The sequence below is a fragment of the Triticum aestivum genome, chromosome 3B (assembly GCF_018294505.1).
Source record: "Triticum aestivum cultivar Chinese Spring chromosome 3B, IWGSC CS RefSeq v2.1, whole genome shotgun sequence".
NCBI classification, from domain to species: Eukaryota; Viridiplantae; Streptophyta; class Magnoliopsida; order Poales; family Poaceae; genus Triticum; species Triticum aestivum.
This window is the reverse complement of record NC_057801.1, coordinates 45,927,280-45,951,904: the sequence shown is the minus strand read 5'-3', so window position 1 is coordinate 45,951,904 and position 24,625 is coordinate 45,927,280. Positions and strand designations below refer to the sequence as shown.

The following is a 24,625-nucleotide window of genomic DNA, read 5'->3' as shown; positions in this document are numbered from 1 at the left end:
TACAAGTTGCTTTTTCACTAGATCAAAAGAACAAACTAAAAACTGGACTAGTTGATGTTCAAGCAGGAAAGGGCTGGGGTGGTTGAGTAGGGGAGAGAGAGGAGTCGGGTGGAGGTGGTGCTTACCTTTTTTGGGGGGGGGGGGAGGTAGGTCTCGTTTTTTCTCTCCATATCTGATTTTTGGAGTTAGGAGGAGGAAGGAGGTGTTCCTGCGTTGACTTTGTTCTTCAAGACGTCATTGATGGGGCAGATCTTGTTTACATGAAGAAAGGAGAAGCAAGGAGGAAGAAGGGACCCTTGCGTGGGCTTGTCCTTCAAGGAAAAGGGAGGAGGGGGTTGCGTGAGGTGTCCGCAAGGGAGCATGGGCGGGGGTGGGGGACCGAAGCTTGGGCGACGACAGGTGCGACGAAGCGGGGACCAGGTGTGATCGGGGTGCACGCGCGATCCACCCATGATTCGCACGGGCTTGGATACGTCGATTTCGCGCACGGGAGGCTTCTTTCCTTTTTCGGCTGTCTGGTCTCGCGTGTGGGCCGCTCCTTTCTTTTCTGGAAGAGCGTTCAGTGCTGCGATCGGGTGCCCGTGCGCCAGCTAGCCACGTCCATGAAAAATTGGCACGAGGGTTCACAGTTTTAGGCCCTCTTTGATTCGCAGGATTTTCAAATCGTAGGAATAGGAAAAGTATAGGGTTGGAGTGGCATGCACACATGAATCCTACAGGATTAGCATGGAGTGTTTGATGACACAGAAAAAGCAAAGGAATTGTAAGAGGTTGGAGTGGATGTTAGATTTTCTATGAAATGTAGTACAAAAGATTCCATAGGAAAAATTCCTATGGGATCCAATCCTATGAATCAAAGAACCAACATAGGAAAAATTCTTAAGGATTTCAATCCTCCAGAAATCCTATAGAATTCTTTTGAATCAAAGGAGCCCTTAGCGGGCAAGCCGCCCGTGGGGCGTCGGACATGGACGAATGGGCGTACACGGTGGGCTGGTCCGTACCGCTGGTTTTTCACTCCACAGACGCGCACCGCATTTCACTCTCTCGGACTCTCGAGAAGAAGAAAAAGAGATGCGCATCCCGGGGGCGGGGATTCGGTCCGTTCCGCTTCCGCCGACGGTTATTCCTGCCGAGCGCGAAACGGCCGTTGTTTCCCCCGGGCCCACCGGCACGCGACACGCGGAACGGATAACGCTCCCGACTCTACTCCCCTCCCGTCGGTTGATTCCCCCCCGCCTCACCGTGACCGTCAGCGAGCGAAACCACAGGCCACAGCACACCGCGCGGCGCGGGCCTTGAAGAGTTCACGGGGACGCGCCACGTCGCCGCCTTCCGACGGGTCCTACCTCTGGTTCTCATCCGCGAGGGAGGAAGAGAGAATAAAATAAAGAGAATAATTCCGCCGAGGGGGAGGAGGAAGAGGATAAACTAGTGGCGAGAGGGAGCGGTGGTGGTGGTGGTGGGTGGCAGGCAGATCCCGGCAGCTTTTCGTCTCGTCTCGTCTCGTCCCCTTTTCGAGATCTCGCCAGGTACGGATCCGTCGACCTCTCCCACTTCCCCCTGCTTCGGCTTCTGCTTCCTCCCAATCGTGCGCGCGTCGTGTGGGCGGGCTCTCCTTGCGCGAGATCCGCGCGCTGCTCGCCCGCGCTTGGATGGATTGGTTCCGCTGCCGCGCTCGCTGTTCGATTCAGCGCTGCAGAGGTGGTAGTAGTAGTAGCGGCGGTGCTTCGGGGCATGGGGGGAGGGAGGGGAGCGGTGGGCCCATGCGAGCCCGCCGCGTCGAATTTAAGGAGGAGGAGGAGGACTGGACGGGCAGAGGGGAACGGCCGTAGTACGGCGTTCGCGCGCGGCTCGGTTCGCCCGCGGGCATGCTCAGTGTTCGCCCTTGTCCGGCGACGAGGGTAGCGGTGGGTAGCAGCGCTGCGCCAGTTGTCTCGCTTTGCTTCATCCCATGCTTTTGTTTGTTTGTTTGTGAAGGAGTAATTCTGTTCATTCTATTTCGTAGTACTACATATGTATCCTACTGGCTAGTCTAATAAAGGATCAATGTTATCCATAATTCTATCATCTAAACTTTTGAGATCTGGCACACTACCCCAGAAGAAACTTAAAATAGTGCCTATAGATGGGTGGGCCGCATCCAACATTTTCATTGCGCTGTCCACCAAAAGATGCTCCGCGGGATGCATGGGTAGGAGATCAGGCTGCTTTGCCCTGGCATTCTCGTCACTAGCCAAGGCATGCTAGCAAGTTTTGTCTGTTGGATGTTGTGTGGATTTTTTTGCTACTAGCGTTCCATTTCAGCCCAGTGTGCACCGTCGACAGTGATGCAAGAAGAGGGGAGAGGAATTTTGAGTCACTGGGGAGTCCATTCTGTCTGGCTGCTGTATGCCTGTATATATGTAGAGATGACTGGATTTTGGTAGGTGTTTTGTCGCCTGCTTGGCTGTTTGTTGCTAGTACAAAACTGATCTCCACATTGAAGAAGTGGCTACTCATTTACCAAGTTGGATATTGATGCCTGCACCAAATGGGAGATGTGTGGTTGCTGTAGTAATTATGTTACCACAATTGCTCTTGCTGGCTTTGTCTCAAACACCTGGTGCCACATGCACAACTGGAACTAAGTGTAGTAGTTCCTATGCCTCCGCTTCACTTCCATAGCATTGACAACAATATGTTTATTGAAACAAACTGCAGACTGAATTTGCTAGAATTGTTTTGTTGTATTAATGTGGTTTGATCACATCTCATCTTATTTGCTTGATTTTCTGTTGATTACTCTTTTGATGTGCTGATTTGGCAGTTGGGATTTTGAATCTCAGCTTCTTGACACGCATCTGATCTAGCTATTTGTATGTGTTCACAAGACATTCGACATGAAGCTTTTAGAATACACCCCGTTCGACTGGTATGCCATCTTTTCTTCTTTCTTGTCCTCATAGTGCTCCTGGTAACATGGGATTTTCTTGGGCCTAATGTATTACGTTTGTTTGTTTTCAGTGTAAATGTGTTCCTCGATCAACTAAACCTTGGTGATTGTACAATTAGGGGGAGCCTTGAAGCCTTCTCATGTAAGAGTATGCTCCACTGTATTTCTTTACTGAATGCATTGCATCATGGCAATAGGCTGAAGCTCCACCTTAATTTACAGGCAAGCACGCAGGAAATGATCGTCGGCTTTCAATAAGCCTGGAACATGAGGTACATACTTTCCATCAGCCTATGATTTTATGGCAACTGCTTTTCTTTTAGCGCTGATGTTAATCAGCAGGCATTTGCACTACTGTGTTTGGTTAGGAAATTATGTGTGACGTTAGAATCATATGAAAACTGGAGCTAACTTGTGAAAGTTTGTAATAACATATGGATACCTGTTCAAATCAATGTGTGCAAGCTTATTTTGATATTTCTTTCATGTTTGCAATTGGCCTGTAATCAGCTTTAGTTTCGTGTAGGTCTTTTTGCATGCCTAGCATGTTATGAAGTCATTTGCATGTGAACTATATAAAATGCTTATATGTGAAAAATAATGAATAATAATTGTTTTCACTGTTCAGTATAACCTTTTTGCCCCATGAGCATCTTATTCTGAAAGATTAACATATCATGCCTTTGAGAAGTATGATGTTTGGTTTTCCATCCTTGCCAAAATTTATGCATCTGAGCATGCCAGCGATAAATATCTGCATGTTTATATATGTGCCATTTAACTACTCTGTTTCGTATTCAGATTCTTGATTACCTTGGCAAGTCTTCTGATAGTGATCCTCCTTCACCTGTGGAGCATTTGTCTTGTAGATCGAGGTAAGCATTTGTTTGATAGTGATCCTCCTTCACCTTTGTTTTGCACATTTTCTGTTTAACTAGCCTGATACCTTTTTATATTTTGTGTTTATTTCAGCCGGAAAACGTTGATATATCTAGTTCTCACTCTTGGCCATATGTATCCAGATTATGATTTCAGGTAATTTTGTGTTACAATGAGTGTGTTCTGTGTAGTCTGGGAGGAAGGATAATGGGTAATGTCATACTCAGCTTTTTTGGGCGATATGACAACCCGCTATTGTCCTTCCCAACCAGCCTAAGGGGGTGTTGTCAAATGGCATGACAAACGGATTAATATTCGTTGCTCTTTTGAGCTGAGAGTTCAATTCTCTCCATTTCCCTTGAACATGTTGGTACTTGGCAGAGCTGTACCTTTCTTAAGGTCTCCTTACTGTTATGCGACACTTGCATGATGGGATGACCTTCAGATTAAATTTAACATCCTCTTTGTCAACATCTGTTTCGCTTAGCAGTGCTGTTCGGGCACACCTATTCTTCAAAGAAGAAGACATGGAAAGTTTCAAGCAGATGGTAGACAACTACTTATCGGAGGCTTCTAGGGTAATGCTTTCATGCGTTCCATGAATTTTACTCTTGGTCGATAGACATGTTTGTAAACATACACAAATAAGTTATGGAATGTCTGAGTGAAACTTATAGTTGCAATTATGTTTTCACTCAACTGCTCAACTTACAATGATACTGAAACTGGCTTCCTTCCACCACGTTTATATGCTTAACCTGAATTGGACTATTGTTCAGCTCTGGGCAGCAAGAAATGAAGGCAGTTCTCTTCTGGACAGTATGACTAAAGCTATTGATGAGGTGTGCATTCAGTAAATGCTTATTGCAGAAAAGATAGCAGAGTCCTATATTCTACGTTTACACATTATTTTGTAACAGGTTATCAAAATCAGGGAGTGTGACATCTACAGCTACAACCCAGACTCTGACGGAGATCCATTTCTAGAGAAAGGGGCCATGTACGGCGATCTTATCCACAGAAACCTTGTGTGAATTGAACTTAAACACTCAGAAGGATGCTCTAATGTGTAAATGGCATTCTATTTTACTTGCAGATGGTCGGTGAACTTTTTCTTCTACAACCGGAAGCTAAAGCGAGTAGTGAGCTTTCGCTGCTGCTGTACTAGGTATGTGCACGTCTTTTCCTTAGGAAGAACACTGTATGAGGAGTTCTGAAACTATATCAGTTACTGATAAGTTGCTGTACCACCACAGCAAATTTGCAGGAGATGACTTCCTTGCTGGTGCACTCTCGGATGGCGAGGAGGAAGATGCGTTGATCGACATGGACATATGACTGACTCTGTTCGGCTAGGAACATGACCAACCAACCAGTGTGACCTGCTTGTGTAATATGCAGCTCGTATGACGACAGTTCCCGGTAGGAAACTACGTATGGCGGCAGTTCCCTGTAGGAACTTTTAGTGTGATTTTGTTTGTCTGTTTGGAGCGCATACACTTTTGGCCTCTATTGTTTATCGTCCATGTTTGTAGATACAAGATTTAGCTTCAGTCTGCCAAACTTGAACTGGCATAGTTTGTCCCTTTGGGTTGCTCTCTGGAGACATGTTTCCAGGAATATGGCTTCAGTTTGCAGTCTTATGCATGTAAATTGGATTCTTGAATTTGAACCATTCTCTGTACTTATCTAGTTGCTATGTGGTGTATCTGTGTATGCAATGCCCTGATATAGGTTGCTGACATGCTCAGATCAACAGGGTCTCGAAAGGAGACTTTTTACGGTGCATCCTACTACCCTTTGAAACTCTCTTTCTTTTCGTTTCTTGTTAGCAAAGTATTCCATTCTTGCTTGTGCTTTGAGAAAGTTGTCCTTGATGAGTTGCATAGCCATTTCTCGGCTGTGCAGGATATCAAGGGAGCCACTAAAGATGAAATCTAGTAGATTGGATTCATGAATTTTAGGAGGTGGAAAGACAAAGTGCCTCAAAAGGTGTATTTTCAGATACGTGTGGAGAGTGGTGCTATACCAATACCACCGTTCAGCCAGAGCAAGCCATGGGTGCCATTCCTTGAGTTGTTAAAAGGCCATGCATCTCAAACATGTTGCTGAGCACCGGTTCATCCTCTCCGCTTGACCACCAGTTTGGTGGATGATATGAAGTGTTGACATGATGTTTCACTCCCAGAGATCTAAAGAGTTGCTACCAACGAGTACATGTAAAGCTTTTATCTTTAGCAGTAACGGTGACTGCATGTGGTCCAAGGAGTTTGACGATATTATCTGAGAAAACTCTAGCAATAATTTGGACAGTGACCGAGTACTTTACCGACAAGAAGTGGGCATGATTAGTCAATATTCCAACTACCACAAGTATGAAGTCCATGTTCTCTGGAAGAAAGAAAAAGTCCTTGTTCTCTGGCAAGGGTTGCCCTTCCACAAGATTCGTGCTAATGTGACACCAAGCAAAATCCGTGAATCGTAGTGGTAGGTATTTGAAGAAGATCAGTGCAAGGAGTATGTTGTGCTTTTTTTAGCCGACAAATGGGTTATGATTAATGACATCTTGTTTTAAACCTCCGTAATGGTGCAGTAAATGCAATTTTGGTAAGCCACTCTTTCTCCTGAATGTCCCCCAATTTTTGACTTGTGGAAGGACTTGAGGACTTGTTGTCTCAACTGTGTATTGCCGTCAATAACGATTTTGTTCTTTTTTTTTGTATCTGGTACTCCTTGAATGTGTAATTTGGATGAGAAGATCATCAATAGTAAGTTCAGAGAGTGCATTTAGTGTCATTAGTGTAGGATTTGGCAACTTCAGAAATTCGGAGGGGTAGTGTTGTACTAGAAGAGAGAGCCTAGATGTATTGCTTTATCCTAGACAAGGCATCAACTGCTTTGTTCTAGCTTCCCCTTTTGTATTTCACAATGTAAGAATAACCCATTAATTTGTGTTGGATATTTATGTGGTCATGTTGATTGGAGTAGATTTCACCACGTTGTCGTGTTGTGTCTGTTTTACTTAGGTTGTATTTTCCCCGTGAATGAGGCGCGAGAGGCACGCGTTGGATCCACCTAATTCTGCAATCGTGTTGTCGCCGGCTTTTATGAAGGGAGCCACACGGCTACCATAAACAGAGGAGTCCATGGCGAATTGAAGAAGGGAACTAAGACGGTGACCAGTACAAATAGGCATCCACCCGATAGGGATGAGACATCTTCAACTTCTCCTAATTCGCAAGAAGCCCTGGTTTTAGCATATTAGTTCAGTTAGTAGATTCAATCTACAAATCCCATCTAGATCCTCATCCTCCAACTCGACAAGTTGACATCCTAATCACCGAGTACATCTTGTACACCACCGATATAGTCTCTTTGGGATATATTCCAGACAAATTAGTGCATCATGTATCTAACAACCTGAGATGTCATCCCATTATCATACAAATTACGTACGACTTTCATACTATTGTTAGGTACAACACAAAAACACCTCGACAAATATATATACTCATCCATTTTTTATGTGTTGGAGTTCGAGTTTCCCCCTTGTAGAAATCAAAGCAAGACTGATAGAAGCCATTTTTTGAATGTGCCAACATGACTCGGGAAAGATCCATTAAATTCATCGAACCAGGAGCACTATCGATTGACACAGACCTTATTACAACGTTATGTGAAAGGCTAGGAGATATTCTCAAGACTCTTAACATGGTGAATGCTAGATGGGAAATTAAATAGTATCGTGGGTGTGGACGAGACCGGCCTCGAGTCTCCTTACAAGTTTAATATAAGACAAATTCTTTAGCAACATGATCTTGCACCTCTAAGTCGGCAAGCAAAGAGAAATTATAAAGTTCCATCGATATCTTTCCATGGCCAAAGAATGAAACAATTTAGTATTAAAAACCTGCTTCTCCAAAACAACTGCCTCCTCATGAAATTTGCGTTTAAACTTCTCCAAAAACCAAACCAACCATGGGCCAACTGGTTCTTCCAATACTACTCCCTTGACTTCGTGAATAAGCCCCACAACCCTTCCCACCTCTGGACAATAGAAAACAACTCCACTCCCTCCAAAAAAATCTCTTTTGTCCTTACCAACAACGACACTGTCACCTTCTTCTGGCTAGACACTTGGCTTCTTTCCACACCACTCACACACATTTACCCATACCTCTTCTCCCACTCCACATCATCCTCTGTCCTGGTTTCGGATGTCATGCAGAATGGTTTACTCGTTACTCTATGGAACCACCTAACCAATGCTGCTTCTATAGAGCCTGCATCTGTTTTGTCTTTGTTGCAGGATGTCATCACCAACGACACGCCAGACGACAGGTTCATCATCCACGGCTCCTCGCTCACCTTGAGGTGTGCTTACTTGCTGCTCTCCTCTGACCACAAGATAAATCTCAATGCGGAGCACATCTAGAGCTCTAACGCACCTATTAAGGTCAAGATCTTCGGTTGGCTCCTCTGTCGTGACAGGCTGAGCACGATGGCAAACTTGCATCACAAGACCATCACCTTAGATTCGACATGCCCTCGGTGCGCCCTCACGCTGGAGGACGCAACACCTCTTCATACTCTGCCCACACGCGGCACCGGTCCGGTCCCTCTTGGAACTGGCGCCACCTCACTCCATCGACCTCGTTCGGGCTACTCGTACGCCGGTGGGCCTCGACATCAACATTTGCCCAATTGTCGTCCTCGCCATACTATGGAAGCTGTGGGACTCCAGGAACGCTCGTGTCTTCCACAACGAGCTCCACTCACCCATCGATACTCTACATAATATCATCTCAAACTTCACACTTTGGGCCTCAGATTTAAGGACCCCGTTAGCAGGGAGGCGGCCGTGTGTTGGCGCCTATACCTCTCCTCCCGCTGTAACCACTAATGTAACTCGCCCTCTGGGCCTTTGAGTAATATATTCAGGTCGGGATCCTCTCCCCCCGGTGATTGTTCAAAAGAAAAACAATTTAGTGTCTAATGAAGCTATGTACCTAGGGTAGGGTCATGGACCTGTCTAAGCTACCCTACCCAAGGACATCTCTAGAAGAAACTACCTGTCAGTCGTCCGAGAGGTGATCCACTCGAAAGACTCGAAGACACTCAACCATGAAGATCACCACTCGACCATGAAGCTAACCACTCGACGGCCGGGAGATCTAAAGTCACTCTGCACGTAACGGTCTGTCATTAAGTAGCCTTTATGGTCTTCATAGCACTTTATGTGGGCGTTACCAGTAACCCCCTGACTTAATATACTTTAAACCCTACATAACTGAGGGCCGGAGGGGTCTGGCGAACTCTATATAAGCCACCCCCTCATCAGTGTAAAGGATTCGCACCCCTGTAACTCACACGTATATAATCTAGTCAACCGCCTCCGGGCACCGAGACGTAGGTCTGTTACTTCCTCCGAGAAGGGCCTGAACTTGTAAAACTCTTGCGTGTACAACTACTCCATTGCTAGGATCTTGCATCTACACTACTGTCAGAGTTAGAACCATGACAGTTGGCGCCCACCGTGGGACAGGTGTCTTAGCGACTTATTGGAGAAGTTGCAATTTTTTCCGATCTCCTTCATCATGGTTTCAGGCGGAGTTTTGGTTGAGGGCCGCGAGATCCGTCTCGGCGCGCTCACGTTCATCGCCGACGACTCTGCCTGGCTTCAGGAGGCTCCGCTCGACGTCGACGCGCTCCCAGTTCGCGGAGCGACGCACTTTCGCGCATGCGTCCGCGGTGTCCTCCTGCGGCAACCGTCGACCCAGTATCGACCGGTTTTTGTGTCATCCTCCCTCCCTGCTTCCCGCCAGCGCAAGTGCTCCGGTCGATCGAGGCTTCAGCGGTGGGTGAGGCACGCGGTGGCTCGCCAATCGACCACCGCCCAAGTCGCGGCAATCGAGCCCGACGAATCTCTCTACGACCTGTTCGACTGGCTCCGCAGAGACTGCATCTGAGTGCGACAGTAGTGATCCAGCGGCGGAGGTCCTGATGGTCAATGGACCACATGGTCCCCCCGGCTTTCCCGGCGCCGAGGGAGGTGACGGCGGAGGCGATCCGTCGCACGCCCATGAAGAGTACCTTCCCAAGCCCCTCAATTCGCTGCAGGGGGAAGAACTTCGCCGCCGGAACATGGATGCACTTCACACTCCTATCGTTGGAGAAACCCCTGAGGCTCGCGCCTTAGAGGATGCGCGCTTGGCCAACTTGGCTGAGCGCATTCGACTTGAGAACCATCAGCGGGCACTCGACGAGCGCGCGCGGCAACGGGTTCCTGACTCCAGCCGACGCCGGCTCTTTCCATCACCGACTCAGGTATATCGAACTCCGATTCAGAATCTAGCAGCTGCAGCCCATATAGCAGAGTCAATTCAGCCTTCCCAGTCAGAGGCTGGCAGAGGCTTGATGCAGATCAGAGATTTGCTCCGTGCAGCAGGAGATCAGAATTCAGCTGTATCACAGTCACGGAATAGGATTCACAGCAGATCCGTGGCTGCGAATACAGTCCAGTCGGCTCATAGCCCCAGATCGCCCCCGAGGAATGAGGGGCGTGGAGACCGGCACGATCAATACAAGAACCGTGAGCAGTATGATCACTGATTCGATTGCGATGATCGACGTCGAGTGCCCACCCCTCCCCCAAGGGGTGGATCCTACGCGCCTCGACAGCAAGATGAAAGACGCCAGCACAGTGGTGGGCGAAGGATTCCAGTCGACCCCAGGGAACCAGGCTTTGATGCAAGGTCCATCATCGTTCAAGGTCTGGTCGACCGGAACAGAGCTCACAGAGAGGGTCACGACAGAGATGTACCCACCAGTAGCCGAGTGCATGTATCAGGACCAGAGTGTTTCAGCAGAGCCATCAGGGCCGCGGTGATTCCTCCCAACTTCAGGTTGGCGACTGGAGTCAGTAAATTCAATGGTGAGTCTAAGCCTGATACTTGGCTTGAAGACTACCGAGTGGCTGTCCAGATCGGCGGCGGAAATGATGAGGTGGCCATGAAGCATCTGCCTATTATGTTGGAGGGATCGGCCAGAGCATGGTTGAATCAGTTGACACCCAGCAGCATTTACACATGGGAAGATCTTTCCCGAGTGTTTGTCAGAACGTTCGAAGGAACATGCAAGCGACCAGCAGGACTGACAGAGCTACAATCTTGTGTGCAGAAGTCGAATGAGACTTTGAGAGATTACATCTAAAGATGGATCACATTGCATAACACAGTTGAGAATGTATCTGATCACCAGGCAGTCTGCGCCTTCAAGGAAGGCGTTAAGTACAGAGAGCTAAGCCTGAAATTCGGTCGAACCGGAGACATGTCTCTGAGTCGAATGATGGAGATAGCCACCAAATATGCCAATAGTGAGGAAGAGGATCGGCTCCGGAGTGGCAAGCACAAGTCAGTCGCCCAGGAAACCGGAGGAGGGAACTCCAGTCGGAAGCAGAAGCGGGAAGCCGAGCCAGCTGCTCCTGGAGAAGCCTTGGTCGTGACTAAAGGAAAGTTCAAAGGAAAGCCCAAAGGGCCTTGGAACCCCAAGAAAGTGAAGGATAAAGAGGGAAATGACCTGATGGATTTACCATGTCACATCCACACGAAGAAAGATGAAGAGGGTCATTTCATTTACCCGAAGCATACCACTCGACAGTGTCGACTCCTGATACAGCAGTTCCAGGGGAAACAGTCCAAGGATAAGGAAAAAGAGTCGGACAAAGTTGAGGACAAGGGGGATAGTGACGAGGAATATCCTCAGGTCAATTCCACTCTGGTGATCTTTGCTGATGTTGAGAGCAGAAGTCGATTGAAAGTTATAAACCAAGAGGTGAATATGGTTGCTCCGGCGACACCCAATTATCTGAAGTGGTCTCAGACGGCCATCACATTCGACTAGTCTGATCACCCGACGCACATAACCACCCCTGGGAGGCAGGCTCTGGTGGTCGACCCAGTCATCGAAGGCACTCGACTGACTAAAGTGTTGATGGATGGCGGCAGTAGTTTGAATATACTGTACGCAGAGACGCTGAAAGGGATGGGCATTCCGATGTCCAGACTCAGCACAAGCAACATGAGTTTCTATGGGGTCATTCCTGGCAAGAAGGCCGCGTCACTCGGCCAGATTGCTCTCGATGTGGTTTTTGGTGATTCCAAAAACTTCCGCAAAGAAAAGTTGACATTTGAGGTTGTGGATTTCCAAAGTGCCTATCACGCCATTTTGGGCAGGCCAGCTTATGCACGTTTTATGGCTCGACCATGTTACATGTACCTCAAATTGAAGATGCTTGACCCTAAAGGCGTGATCACTGTTACTGGTAATCGTAAGAAGGCGGAAGAGTGCTTTCAGAAAGGCTCAAAGATCGCCGATGCTCAGATGGTGGCAGAAGAGTGGCAGGAACACCAGAGAAATGCAGATTGGAGTGATTTGTTGCGAGCCAAGAATCCCGCTATGGAATCAGCGTTTCAGTCGTCCGGTGAGACAAAACCAGTTCACATCCATCCGACCGACCCCAACGCTGCTCCGACCAATATCTCCACAACACTCGACCCCAAATAGGAAGAAGTGCTCATCCAGTTCCTCCGTGAGAACTGGGACATCTTTGCATGGAAACCTTCTGACATGCCGGGTGTACCCAGGGGGCTGGCTGAGCACCATCTGCGAGTCGATTCAAAGGCAAAACCTGTCAAGGAATATCTGCGACGGTCCTCCGTCCAGAAAAGGAAGGCTATTGGCGAAGAGGTGGCTCGGCTCTTAGCAGCAGAGTTTATCCGAGAGATTTACCACTCCGAGTGGCTCGCCAATGTTGTCATGGTCCCCAAGAAGGACAAGTCACTTCGCATGTGCATTGACTTTAAACATATCAATCGGGCCTGCCCGAAAGATCATTTTCCTCTTCCCCGCATCGACCAAATAGTCGACTCGACTGCGGGATGTGAGCGACTATCTTTCTTAGATGCTTATTCCGGGTACCATCAGATCCGTCTGTATGGACCCGATGAGATCAAAACAACTTTCATCACCCCATTCGGGTGCTTCTGCTATGTCACCATGCCATTCGGCCTCAAGAATGCCGGAGCCACATTCAGGAGGATGATTCAGAAGTGTTTGCTCACTCAAATCAGTCGGAATGTGGAAGCATACATGGATGACATTGTGGTCAAGTCACAGAAAGGTTCCGACCTGCTGACTGACCTCACTGAAACATTTGCCAACCTTAGGAGGTATGATATCAAGCTTAATCCATCCAAGTGCACATTCGGAGTTCCTGGCGGAAAGTTACTCGGTTTTCTTGTTTCCGAATGAGGAATCAACGCAAACCCAGAGAAAGTGGGCACTATACTCTGAATGAAACGACCTGTGCGTGTGCACGATGTTCAGAAGCTTACTGGTTACTTGGCCGCTTTAAGTCGATTCATCTCTCGTCTCGGTGAGAAGGCATTGCCTCTTTACCGACTGATGAAGAAGTCAGACAAGTTCGAGTGGAAACCTGAAGCTGATGCAGCGTTTGTATAGTTAAAAACCCTGCTTTCCACCCAGCCGGTACTTGCTGCCCCGATCAGCAAAGAGCCTTTGCTGCTTTACATTGCAGCCACAGGACAAGTCGTCAGTACAGTACTTACGGTCGAGCGGGAAGAAGAAGGGAAAGCCTTCAAAGTTCAGCGCCCAGTACATTATATTTCTGAAGTCCCGACCCCATCAAAGCAAAGATACCCTCATTATCAGAAGCTTGTATATGGGATTTATATGACCACGAAGAAAGTTGCTCACTATTTCTCTGACCATACCATCACAGTCGTCAGTGACGCCCCATTATTAGAGATTATGCACAACAGAGATGCAACTGGTCGAGTGGCAAAATGGGCGATTGAACTCCTTCCCTTGGATATCAGATTTGAGGCAAAGAAAGCTATCAAGTCCCAAGCAATAGCAGATTTCCTCACCGAGTGGACTGAACAACAATTGCCGACTCAAGTTCACTCGGAGCACTGGACCATGTTCTTTGATGGCTCTAAAATTCTGAATGGTTCCGATGCTGGGGTAGTGTTGGTTTCCCCCCGAGGAGATAAGCTCAGATATGTACTCCAGATTCACTTTGATTCCTCCAACAATGAAGCAGAATACGAAGCACTCTTGTATGGGTTGCGTATGGCCATTTCACCCGGAGTCCGTCGCCTCATGGTCTACGGCGACTCGGATTTGGTGGTTAACCAAGTGATGAAGGAGTGGGATGTCAAAAGCCCAGCTATGACTGGTTACCGTAACGCAGTAAGAAAGCTGGAGAAGAAATTTGAGGGGTTAGAGCTTCATCACGTACCATGACTGAAAAATCAAGCAGCTGATGACTTGGCGAAGATAGGTTCCAAGAGAGAAGCCATTCCCAGTGGCGTGTTTTTGGAGCATGTCCACGTGCCGTCAGTTCAAGAGGATCCTTTCACCGAAGAAGCCCCGCAACCAAAAAGTGCCACGGATCCGACTGAAGTTGAGGTCCCAGCCGTGGTCGACCTAATCATGGAAGTTCTGGTTATCACTCCCGACTGGACAGTGCCTCACATCGCGTATATCCTAAGAAAAGAGCTCCAAGAGAATGTAGAAGAGGCTCGGCAGATCATCCGTCGATCCAAGGCCTTTACTGTCATGAAGGGACAGTTGTATAGAGAAAGCACGACTGGAGTCAGCCAGAAATTCATAAAGCCGAAAGAGGGTCGAATGATTCTCAACGACATCCACTCGGGGACCTGTGGCCATGATGCGTCCTCTCGGACTATCGTGGCTAAAGCATACCGAGCGGGTTTTTACTGACCCAGAGCAAATGAAATGGCGAAAGAGATAGTCGACAAGTGCGAAGGATGTCAGTTCTACTCCAACATGTCACACAAGCCCGCCTCAGCCTTGAAGACCATTCCAATCGTCTGGCCTTTCGCTGTTTGGGGGTTAGATATGGTTGGACCTCTGAGAACTGGCAGGAGCGGCTTCACCCATGTACTGGTGGCAGTCGACAAGTTCACCAAGTGGATCGAAGCCAAGCCTATTAAAAATCTTGATGCTGGCACTGCCATCAGCTTCATCAGGGAATTGATATTCAGATATGGAGTCCCACATAGCATCATCACAGATAATGGGTCAAACTTCAATTCCGATCAATTCAAAGCCTTCTGCGCTTCTCAAGGCACACGAGTCGACTACGCTTCAGTCGCCCACCCCCAGTTGAATGGACAAGCAGAAAGAGCAAACGACCTAATTCTCAAAGGACTGAAACCCCGGTTGATGCGTGATCTCAAGCACGCAGCAGGCGCGTGGGTCGATGAACTTCCATCAGTTCTTTGGGGATTGAGGACTACCCCAAATCAGTCGACTGGGAGAACTCCATTCTTTCTGGTCTATGGAGCTGAAGCGGTTCTGCCAAGTGACCTGCTTCACAATGCACCGCGAGTCGAGCTCTACTCTGAAGTCGAAGCAGAGCAAGCCCGGCAGGATGCAGTGGACCTTCTGGAAGAAGAAAGAGAGATGGCCATGATCCGATCAACCATCTATCAGCAAGACTTGCGCTGATTCTACGCCAGAAATGTGAAGAGCCGAGCCTTCCAAGAAGGAGACTTGGTCCTCCGAGTGGACCAACAGAAGCCACACAAACTCGCCCCTACTTGGGAAGGCCCCTTCATCGTCACCAAAGTTCTCCACAACGGAGCATACCGTCTTTACAACGTCGATCGCCAGATTGACGAACCACGAGCTTGGAATGCGGATCTGCTCCGCCCCTTTTACACTTAAGTACTCACTCGAATGAGATGTAATAAAAGTACTCCTGTAGTTTATCTATCAAAGACAAAAGTGTTATAATTTTCCCATTAATTGTTACCGCTTTTGCTTATGTAAGAAATCCCCCAATGGGTGGCTTAGCTGCAAATCCGTTTCGCCTAAGTTTGTAAAAAAATTTCCCTGCCGAGTGACGAGCAAGCCTCTCACTCGGAGACTTAGCTGCGAATCCGTTTCAACTAAGTGTTTGAAATCCTACCGAGTGGAGAGAAAACCTCCCACTCGGGGGCTTAGCTGCGAATCTGTCTCGCCTAAGTGTTGGAAATTCTACCGAGTGGAGAGCAAACCTCCCACTCGGGGGCTTAGCTGCAGTCCAGTACTCGCCTAAGTGTTTAAAATCCTACCGAGTGGTGAGCAAACCTCCCACTCGGGGGCTTAGCTGCAGTCCAATACTCGCCTAAGTGTTTAAAATCCTACTGAGTGGAGAGCAAACCTCCCACTCGGGGGCTTAGCTGCAGTCCAGTACTCGCCTAAGTGTTTAAAATCCTACCGAGTGGTGAGCAAACCTCCCACTCGAGGGCTTAGCTGCAGTCCAGTACTCGCCTAAGTATTTAAAATCCTACCGAGTGGTGAGCAAACCTCCCACTCGGGGGCTTAGCTGTAGTCCAGTACTCGCCTAAGTGTTTAAAATCCTACCGAGTGGTGAGTAAACCTCCCACTCGGAGGCTTAGCTGCAGTCCCGTACTCGCCTAAGCGTGAAATTCGTCCCGATCCGCAAGGACGACAAGGTGCAGGTCGACTACTACCTTCCTCTTCGATTTACAACTCAAACACAATGAGAAGCAATAAAAATCCTACCGAGTGGTGAATCTGCCTCCCAGTCGGGGGCTTAGCTGCAGCCAGTGCTCGCCTAAGTGTTTAAAATCCTACCGAGTGGTGAATCCGCCTCCCACTCGGGGGCTTAGCTGCAGGCCAGTGCTCGCCTAAGTGTTTAAAATCCTACCGAGTGGTGAATCCGTCTCTCACTCGGAGGCTTAGCTGCAGCCCAGTGCTCGCCTAAGTATTTAAAATCCTACCGAGTGGTGAGTCTGCCTCTCACTCGGAGGCTTAGCTGCAGCCCAGTGCTCGACTAAGTGTTTAAAATCCTACCGAGTGGCGAGCCTGTCGCCCACTCGGGGGCTTAGCTGCGGTCTAGTACTCGCCTAAGTATTTGAAATCCTACTGAGTGGTGAATCTACCTCTCACTCGAAGGCTTAGCGGCAGTCCAGCACTCGCCTAAGTACGAAAATCGTTCCGACCCGCAAGGACAACGAGGTGCAGGTCGACTGTTACCTTCTCCTCCGGGCTTCGGCACAAATACAACATGCGCTCTGCAAGGACGGCGATGTGCAGGTCGACTGCTACCCTCTCCTTCGAGCTTCGGCACAAATACAATGTGCGCTTCATCCTGGGTCACAAGGACGCAAGTCAACTGAAATCTGTGCTCCAGCCTGCAAGAACAAGTCCCAAGCACAAAAATATATTCCGAGCGAAGAACAATGCCGTTCGAATACAAATGCAAACATATTCAACCGCAAAGCTCAGGCGTCAAGTTCAGATAGCATCCTACGGATCCAGAAGTGCTCAGGCATCAAGCCTGTTAAAGTTTATCGGTTACAAAAACCACTCGGCATTCCGAGGCAAATTTAAGGCATCAAGGATAAAAGTTTTTTACTCCTCCGGTGGAGGACTGGAAGGTGCGATGAACTTGTCCAGGTCGATTCCATCAGCTATCCGAATGGCAGCAGCAATGAATGTCTCCATGAAGGATCGGGAGTCATGCTTCTTAGTATTAGCCACCTTGAGGGACGCCAGCTTTTCCTCTCGTGCATCTTTGCAGTGAACACGGACTAAAGACAGAGCTACATCAGCACCGCACCTGGCAGAAGACTTCTTCCACTCTTGCACTCGGCCTGGGACTTCATTCAATCGAGTCATCAAAGACTCGAGGTCGTTCTGAAGCGTCTCCCTTGGCCAGAGTGTCGTGTCGATTCGCGACGCTGCTGCCTTCAGTCAGGCCAGATAGTCCACCACACCAGCGACGCGAGACTCTAGTCGAAGCACATTCATGGCAGCTTCATCCTTCATTGGAGAGTTGATGGGATCCAAGCCTGTCTCCACTCGACTCGTCTCTTCCTCAAAGTTTTGGCAGAATTCTGTAAACGCAAGTCAAACATGAACCAGCAGTTCCGCGACGAATCAACGGTGACAAGTCAGTCGAGTGAAAGAGGTTACCTTCAAGCATGAGTGAGGAAGTCCCGGACTAGAGGGTGTCCGGATAGCCGAACTACCATCATCGGCCGGACTCCAAGACTATGAAGATATAAGATTGAAGACTTCGTCCCGTGTCCGGATGGGACTTTCCTTGGCGTGGAAGGCAAGCTTGGCGATACAGATATGTAGATCTCCTACCTTTGTAACCGACTCTGTGTAACCCTAGCCCTCTCCGGTGTCTATATAAACCAGATGGCCTTAGTCCATAGGACGAAGAACAATCATACCATAGGCTAGCTTCTAGGGTTTAGCCTCCTTGATCTCGTGGTAGATCTACTCTTGTAACCCACATCATCAATATTAATCAAGCAGGACGTAGGGTTTTACCTCCATCAAGAGGGCCCGAACCTGGGTAAAAACATCGTGTCCCTCGTCTCCTGTTACCATCCGCCTAGACGCACAGTTCGGGACCCCCTACCCGAGATCCGCCGGTTTTGACACCGACATTGGTGCTTTCATTGAGAGTTCCTCTGTGCCATCACCGATAGGCTCGATGGCTTCTTCGATCATAATCAATGACGCAGTCCAGGGCGAGACCTTCCTCCCCGGACAGATCTTCGTATTCGGCGGCTTTGCACTGCGGGCCAATTCGCTTGGCCATCTAGAGCAGTTCAAAAGTTACACCCCGGGCCGTCAGGTCAGATTTGGAAGTTTGGACTTCACGGCTGACATCCGCGGGGACTTGATCTTCGACGGATTCAAGCCACAGCCGAGCGTGCCGCACTGTCACGTCGGGCATGATTTAGCTCTGCCGCCGGACAGTACCCTGGAGGCCGCACTCGAAACCACTCTGATCTTCAATTCGTAGCCAGCTCCGCAGATCGAGGATGGATGCCTAGACACCGCCTCGGGGGCTGCAACCTCTACGGCGATAGAGCCGAACACCGATCTTGTCCCCCATAAAGCTCGTGACTCCGAGGAGCCGGACTCCTTGCCGGACTCCGGACCTCCCACGCCCCCTCCAGTCGGATCCGATTGGGCGCCGATCATGGAGTTCACCGCGGCGGACATCTTTCAACGCTCACCTTTTGGCGACATCTTGAGTTCGCTAAAGTACCTCTCGTTATCAGGAGAGGCCTGGCCGGACTGCGGCCAGGACGGTTGGGATGCGAACGACGAAGAAATTCAGAGCCCACCCACCACCCACTTGGTAGCCACTGTCGACGATCTAACCGGCATGCTAGATTACGACTCTGAGGACATCGACGGTATGGACGACGATGCCGGAGACGACCAAGAACCAGCGCCCACCGGGCACTGGAAAGCCACCTCTTCATACGACATATACATGGTGTATATCCCAAAGGATGGGAACGGCGAAGGAATAGCGGAGGATGACCCCTCCAAGAAACAGCCCAAGCGCCGGCGTCAGCGGCGCCGCTCTAAATCCCGCCATAGCAAGAATGAGGATTCCGGCACCGGAGACAATAATACACCGGATAGCGCCGAAGACAACCCACTCCAGCAAGATCCAGCACAGGAGGAGGGGGACGCCAGCCCTCATGAGAGAGCGGCCGAAGAAGAGGTAGAGGACTATATGCCTCCCTCCGGAGACGAGGCAAGCCTCGACGACGACGAATTCGTCGTGCCTGAGGATCCCGTCGAACAGGAGCGTTTCAAACGCAGGCTTATGGCCACGGCAAACAGCCTCAAGAAAAAGCAGCAGCAGCTTAGAGCTGATCAAGATCTGCTAGCCGACAGATGGACCGAAGTCCTCGCGGCCGAAGAGCATGAACTCGAACGCCCCTCCAAAAGCTACCCCAAACGTAAGCTGCTCCCCCGATTAGAGGTGGAGGCATATGATCCCGCTTCACCAGGAGACAATACGGCTGATCGACCACCCCGTGGTCGCGACAGAGAGGCCTCAAGGCCCTTCACTAGACCCGTACCCCGGCATCGCTCGAAAAGCACAAGGCCACAGGGGAACACTCCGGACCTGCGAGACATATTGGAGGATAAGGCAAGACAATCAAGATCGATCTATGGATCACGTGGGCGCCCCACGATACGTGACGATCACCGTCACCCCGGACACAGTAAGTCCGGCCGGGCCGAACACAACAGACAAAGCTCTTTTGAGCTCCGTCGCGATATCGCCCAGTACAGAGGCGCCGCACACCCACTGTGCTTCACAGATGAGGTAATGGATCATCAAATCCCAGAAGGGTTTAAACCCGTCAATATTGAATCTTATGATGGCACAACAGACCCCGCGGTCTGGATCGAGGACTATCTCCTCCACATCCACATGGCCCGCGGAGACGATCTCCACGCCATCAAATATCTCCCACTCAAACTTAAAGGACCAGCCCGGCACTGGCTTAACAGCTTGCCAGCAGAGTCAATCGGGAGTTGGGAGGACCTGGAAGCCGCATTCCTCGATAACTTCCAAGGCACGTACGTGCGACCACCAGATGCAGATGACCTAAGCCACATAATTCAGCAGCCAGACGAATCGGCCAGACAATTCTGGACACGGTTCTTAACCAAGAAAAACCAAATCGTCGACTGTCCGGATGCCGAGGCCCTCGCGGCCTTCAAGCATAACATCCGCGACGAGTGGCTTGCCCGGCACCTGGGACAGGAAAAGCCGAAATCCATGGCAGCCCTTACATCACTCATGACCCGCTTCTGTGCGGGTGAGGACAGCTGGCTAGCACGCAGCAACAACCTCAACAAAAATTCTGGCAGTCCGGATATCAAGGACCGTAGTGGCAGGTCGCGTCGCAACAAAAACAAACGCCGCATTAACGGCGATAACAGTGAGGATACGGCAGTCAATGCCGGATTCAGAGGCTCTAAACCCGGTCAACGGAAAAAGCCATTCAAAAGAACAACTCAGGGTCCGTCCAATTTGGACCGAATTCTCGACCGCTTGTGCCAGATACATGGCACCCCTGAAAAGCCAGCTAACCACACCAATAGGGACTGTTGGGTGTTCAAGCAGGCAGGCAAGTTAATTGCCGAAAACAGCGACAAGGGGCTACATAGCGACGACGAGGAAGAGACCCGACCGCCGAACAATAGAGGACAGAAGGGTTTCCCCCCACAGGTGCGGACGGTGAACATGATATATGCCACGCACATACCCAAAAGGGAGCGGAAGCGTGCACTCAGGGATGTATACGCGATGGAGCCAGTTGCCCCGAAGTTCAATCCATGGTCCTCTTGCCCGATCACCTTTGACCGAAGGGACCACCCCACCAGCATTCGCCATGGTGGGTTCGCCGCATTGGTTCTAGACCCAATCGTCGATGGATTTCATCTCACCAGAGTCCTGATGGACGGCGGTAGCAGCCTAAACCTGCTTTATCAGGACACGGTGCGCAAAATGGGCATAGACCCCTCAAGGATTAAACCTACCAAGACGACCTTTAAAGGCGTCATACCAGGTGTAGAAGCCAATTGTACAGGCTCAGTTACACTGGAAGTGGTCTTCGGATCCCCGGATAACTTCCGAAGCGAGGAGTTAATCTTCGACATAGTCCCGTTCCGCAGCGGCTATCATGCCTTGCTCGGACGTACCGCGTTCGCAAAGTTCAACGCGGTGCCGCACTACGCATACCTCAAGCTCAAGATGCCAGGCCCTAGAGGAGTCATCACGGTCAACGGAAACACTGAACGCTCCCTCCGAACGGAGGAACATACAGCGGCTCTCGCGGCAGAAGTACAAAGCAGCCTTTTAAGGCAATTCTCGAGTCCGGCTGCCAAGCGGCCGGACACAGCTAAGCGTGCCCGGAGTAACCTACAACACGACCACCTGGCACGTTCCGAGCACGCGTAGCAGTGCGGCCCCAACCCCAGCCCCTGTAAAACATTAAGACAGACCCTTCGCGTACTCCATTACGCTCTGAAGATACCATGGGCATGGGGCAAGGGGCTCGACCACGATAAGCCCAGACTGCGGCTCAACCGCACCAGGGGCTCTTAAGTGTGTCGTTTCTTTTTCTTTTCCTTTTATTTTTTACCTACAGGACTCCGTTCGTCAGAGGCCCTGTCCGGCAGCAGACATGCCGAACCCATGATGCAACAGCCAGGGAAGGAGAAAGGCTACAACGAAAATCCAGGTGGTCTCCATCATGAGCATTAAATCTGTTTTATGCATTATTCCATAGCCTACCCCTGGAGGGGGACATGTTAAACAGTCCCATCCCTTGCTTACCGCACCACTTGTATCGTTCTGCACTTACATCAGTTTTTATTGAATAAAGCAATGCAGCACATTTTTGCTTCCAATTGCATTTCTTTCTTACACATATGTTCATCTATGACATGTTGCATCCGCACGTTTTGGTACGGCTAAATACACCAGGGGCTTATGTTTCCCACGTTATGGTGTGATAAGTCCGAACACTTTCACAAGTGCGGCACCCCGAACTTATAGCATTATATGCATCGGCTCCGAATCATGTTCTTGGGTCAATAGTTGGGTTTGCCCGGCTCCCATGTTTTGGTACCTTACGTTCCGTTTTATCGGCTAAGGTAGCACTGGGAGAACCACTACGATTGCGCCCCAGTTGAGCTGGGTTAACGCCTCAGTGGAGAAAGCTAAAACTGACCGTCATGATGAGGCGAGAGCTGGTCGCTGTTCGAGAGGTTCTTTGCGAGTCCCTAAAGACTTATGCCGCTTCGAGTGAGGAGCCGGATTCTGTCCGGCCAAGGCGTGGATAGCGCCCCAAATTCGGCCTTCCGAAAACTAGGGGCTTCGCCGAAATTTAAAATTATAGAATTCTATGGCTAAGTGAGAGTGTTCAAGCATTATAAGTCCGGTTGCCTTGTTCGTTGTGTTGAGCGCCTCCCTCGATGGACCCAAATATGGGAACAAGAGTGCCCAAATTTATCCCGAACACCCCAGCACTCGTGGCATGGTGGCTGAAGCCGACGACTTGCCATCTCTCAGATTTGATAAACAGCCGCACATAAGGTAATATTTTAAATTAACAAGTGTTGCTTCGCGCATATGAACTTAGTTTTCAGCGCACAGGATAACAAAACGCGAGTCTACTCAAAAACTTCTTCTTTGGAGCACTCACCCGCAATAATGCGGGCGCCCTTCAGCACACTCCTATAATACATCTCGGGCGTGCGATGCTCCTTGCCCTCTGGTGGGGGGTCCGTCACAAGCTTCTGGGCATCCATCTTGCCCCAGTGCACCTTTGCGCGGGCAAGGGCCCGACGCGCACCCTCAATACAGGTGGAGTGCTTGATAACTTCAAACCACGGGCACGCGTCCACCAGCCGCCGCACCAGGCCGAAGTAGCTCCCAGGTATAGCCTCCTTAGGCCACAGCCGAACTATGAGGCCCTTCATGGCTTGTTCGGCCGCCTTGTGGAGCTCGACCAGCTGCTTCAGCTGGTCGCTAAGGGGCATCAGATGTTCGGCCTCAGCATACTGAGACCAGAAGACCTTCTCCGTCGAGCTCCCCTCCTTGGCCAGGTAGAATGCGGCAGCATCGGACACGCTGCGAGGAAGATCTGCGAACGCTCCTGGAGAGCTCCGAATTCGGGTAAGCGACAGGTAATTAACACTCACATGCTTACTTTGCATGAAAAATGCCTTACCCGCTGCTATTTTGTTTACCACCTCTATCTCCTGGAGGGCCTTGTAGGCTTCGGCCTTAGCGGCTTTGGCACTCTCAAGAGCCGTTGCAAGCTCAGACTCTCGAGTCTTCGAGTCACGCTCTAGGCTCTCGTGTTTTTTCACGAGATCCTGGAGCTCTTGCTGTACCTCCGCCACTCGCGCCTCCTATTTCTCTCGCTCGGTGCGCTCCGCAGCCGCATTGCGTTCGGCCGCGGCCACCGCCTCCTTCACGGTCGCCACCTCGTTAGTGGCCCCTGCAATACCCCAGTTATCCTTGTCATTTTTCTTGCAACCAAATCCTTTTCTGTAAGGTACAATTTTCATAAGGTATTACTCACCTTCTTTTTCCTCGAGCTGCTTCTTGGCATGGCCGAGCTCGTTCTCGGACCGTTCGAGGCTTTCCTTCAAAGTATTGACCTCCGCAGTCAGTGCGGCAGAGGTCAGCAACACAACCTGCAATCCCATATTGACATATTTTCATGACTCCTGCGTTTATCTTTCTAAAGATCCTCAGTCCGGCTTTTCTTTCCGAACACCGAACCGAGCATCAGGGGCTACTGTCTATGCGGTACCATTTTACATATATTGAAATTCTTACCTCAAAGCCTGTTAGAAGGCTGCTGCAGGCTTCGGTCAGCCCGCTCTTGGCGAGCTGAACCTTCTGAATCACCGCACTCATAACAGTGCGGTGTTCCTCTTTGATGGAGGCGCCGTTGAGCGCCTCCAGCAAATTATCCGGCACCTCCGGTTGGACGGAGGCAGCCGGCGTCGCGGTCTTGCCCTTCTTACGAAGGGGTCGCTTGCCGGACTCCGGAGCCACTATGGGTTCCGGGGCTGAGTCCAGTGCAAAGTCCGGGAGGTTGTCCTGCGACACCTCCGGGGCCCTCTCCTCCTGGTGGGTCCCTTCCTGGGATCCCACCTCGGCATCGTCCGCATCACGGGGGGTGGAGGCCGTCAGAAGAGAATCCATATCCGACGCCCCTAAGGACCCGCTCGACGAAGTGGGGAGATCATCCTTAGGCGGACTGCAGGGTTGTATGCGGCATTAGAAAGACATAATGTGGCGGAAAACGAAAACCTTGAAGTTATTCGGGAGTCCGGATACTTATGATCTCGCCAGAGGCTTGGCCCTTGGAGGCCAGTCCTCGTCGTCGT

General features: G+C 50.0%; 1 protein-coding gene across 3 annotated transcripts; it reads left to right on the top strand.

Annotated features, from left to right (window-relative positions):
- Window positions 1-1,261: 1,261 nt before the first annotated feature.
- On the top strand, window positions 1,262-5,513 carry LOC123068481 (repressor of RNA polymerase III transcription MAF1 homolog). 3 transcript variants are annotated; one of them, XM_044491063.1, is made up of 11 exons: window positions 1,262-1,532; window positions 2,874-2,914; window positions 3,007-3,077; window positions 3,158-3,207; window positions 3,737-3,810; window positions 3,908-3,970; window positions 4,305-4,392; window positions 4,594-4,656; window positions 4,735-4,814; window positions 4,911-4,982; window positions 5,071-5,513. In XM_044491063.1, the coding sequence occupies exons 2-11, from the start codon at window positions 2,883-2,885 to the stop codon at window positions 5,150-5,152; spliced, it is 675 nt and encodes a 224-aa protein (XP_044346998.1). In that variant the 5' UTR covers window positions 1,262-1,532; window positions 2,874-2,882; the 3' UTR covers window positions 5,153-5,513. The 3 variants fall into 3 exon arrangements, with proteins under 3 accessions (XP_044346998.1, XP_044346999.1, XP_044346997.1); XM_044491064.1 differs by having other exon boundaries at window positions 2,829-2,914; XM_044491062.1 differs by having other exon boundaries at window positions 2,810-2,914.
- The last annotated feature ends 19,112 nt before the right edge of the window (window positions 5,514-24,625 follow it).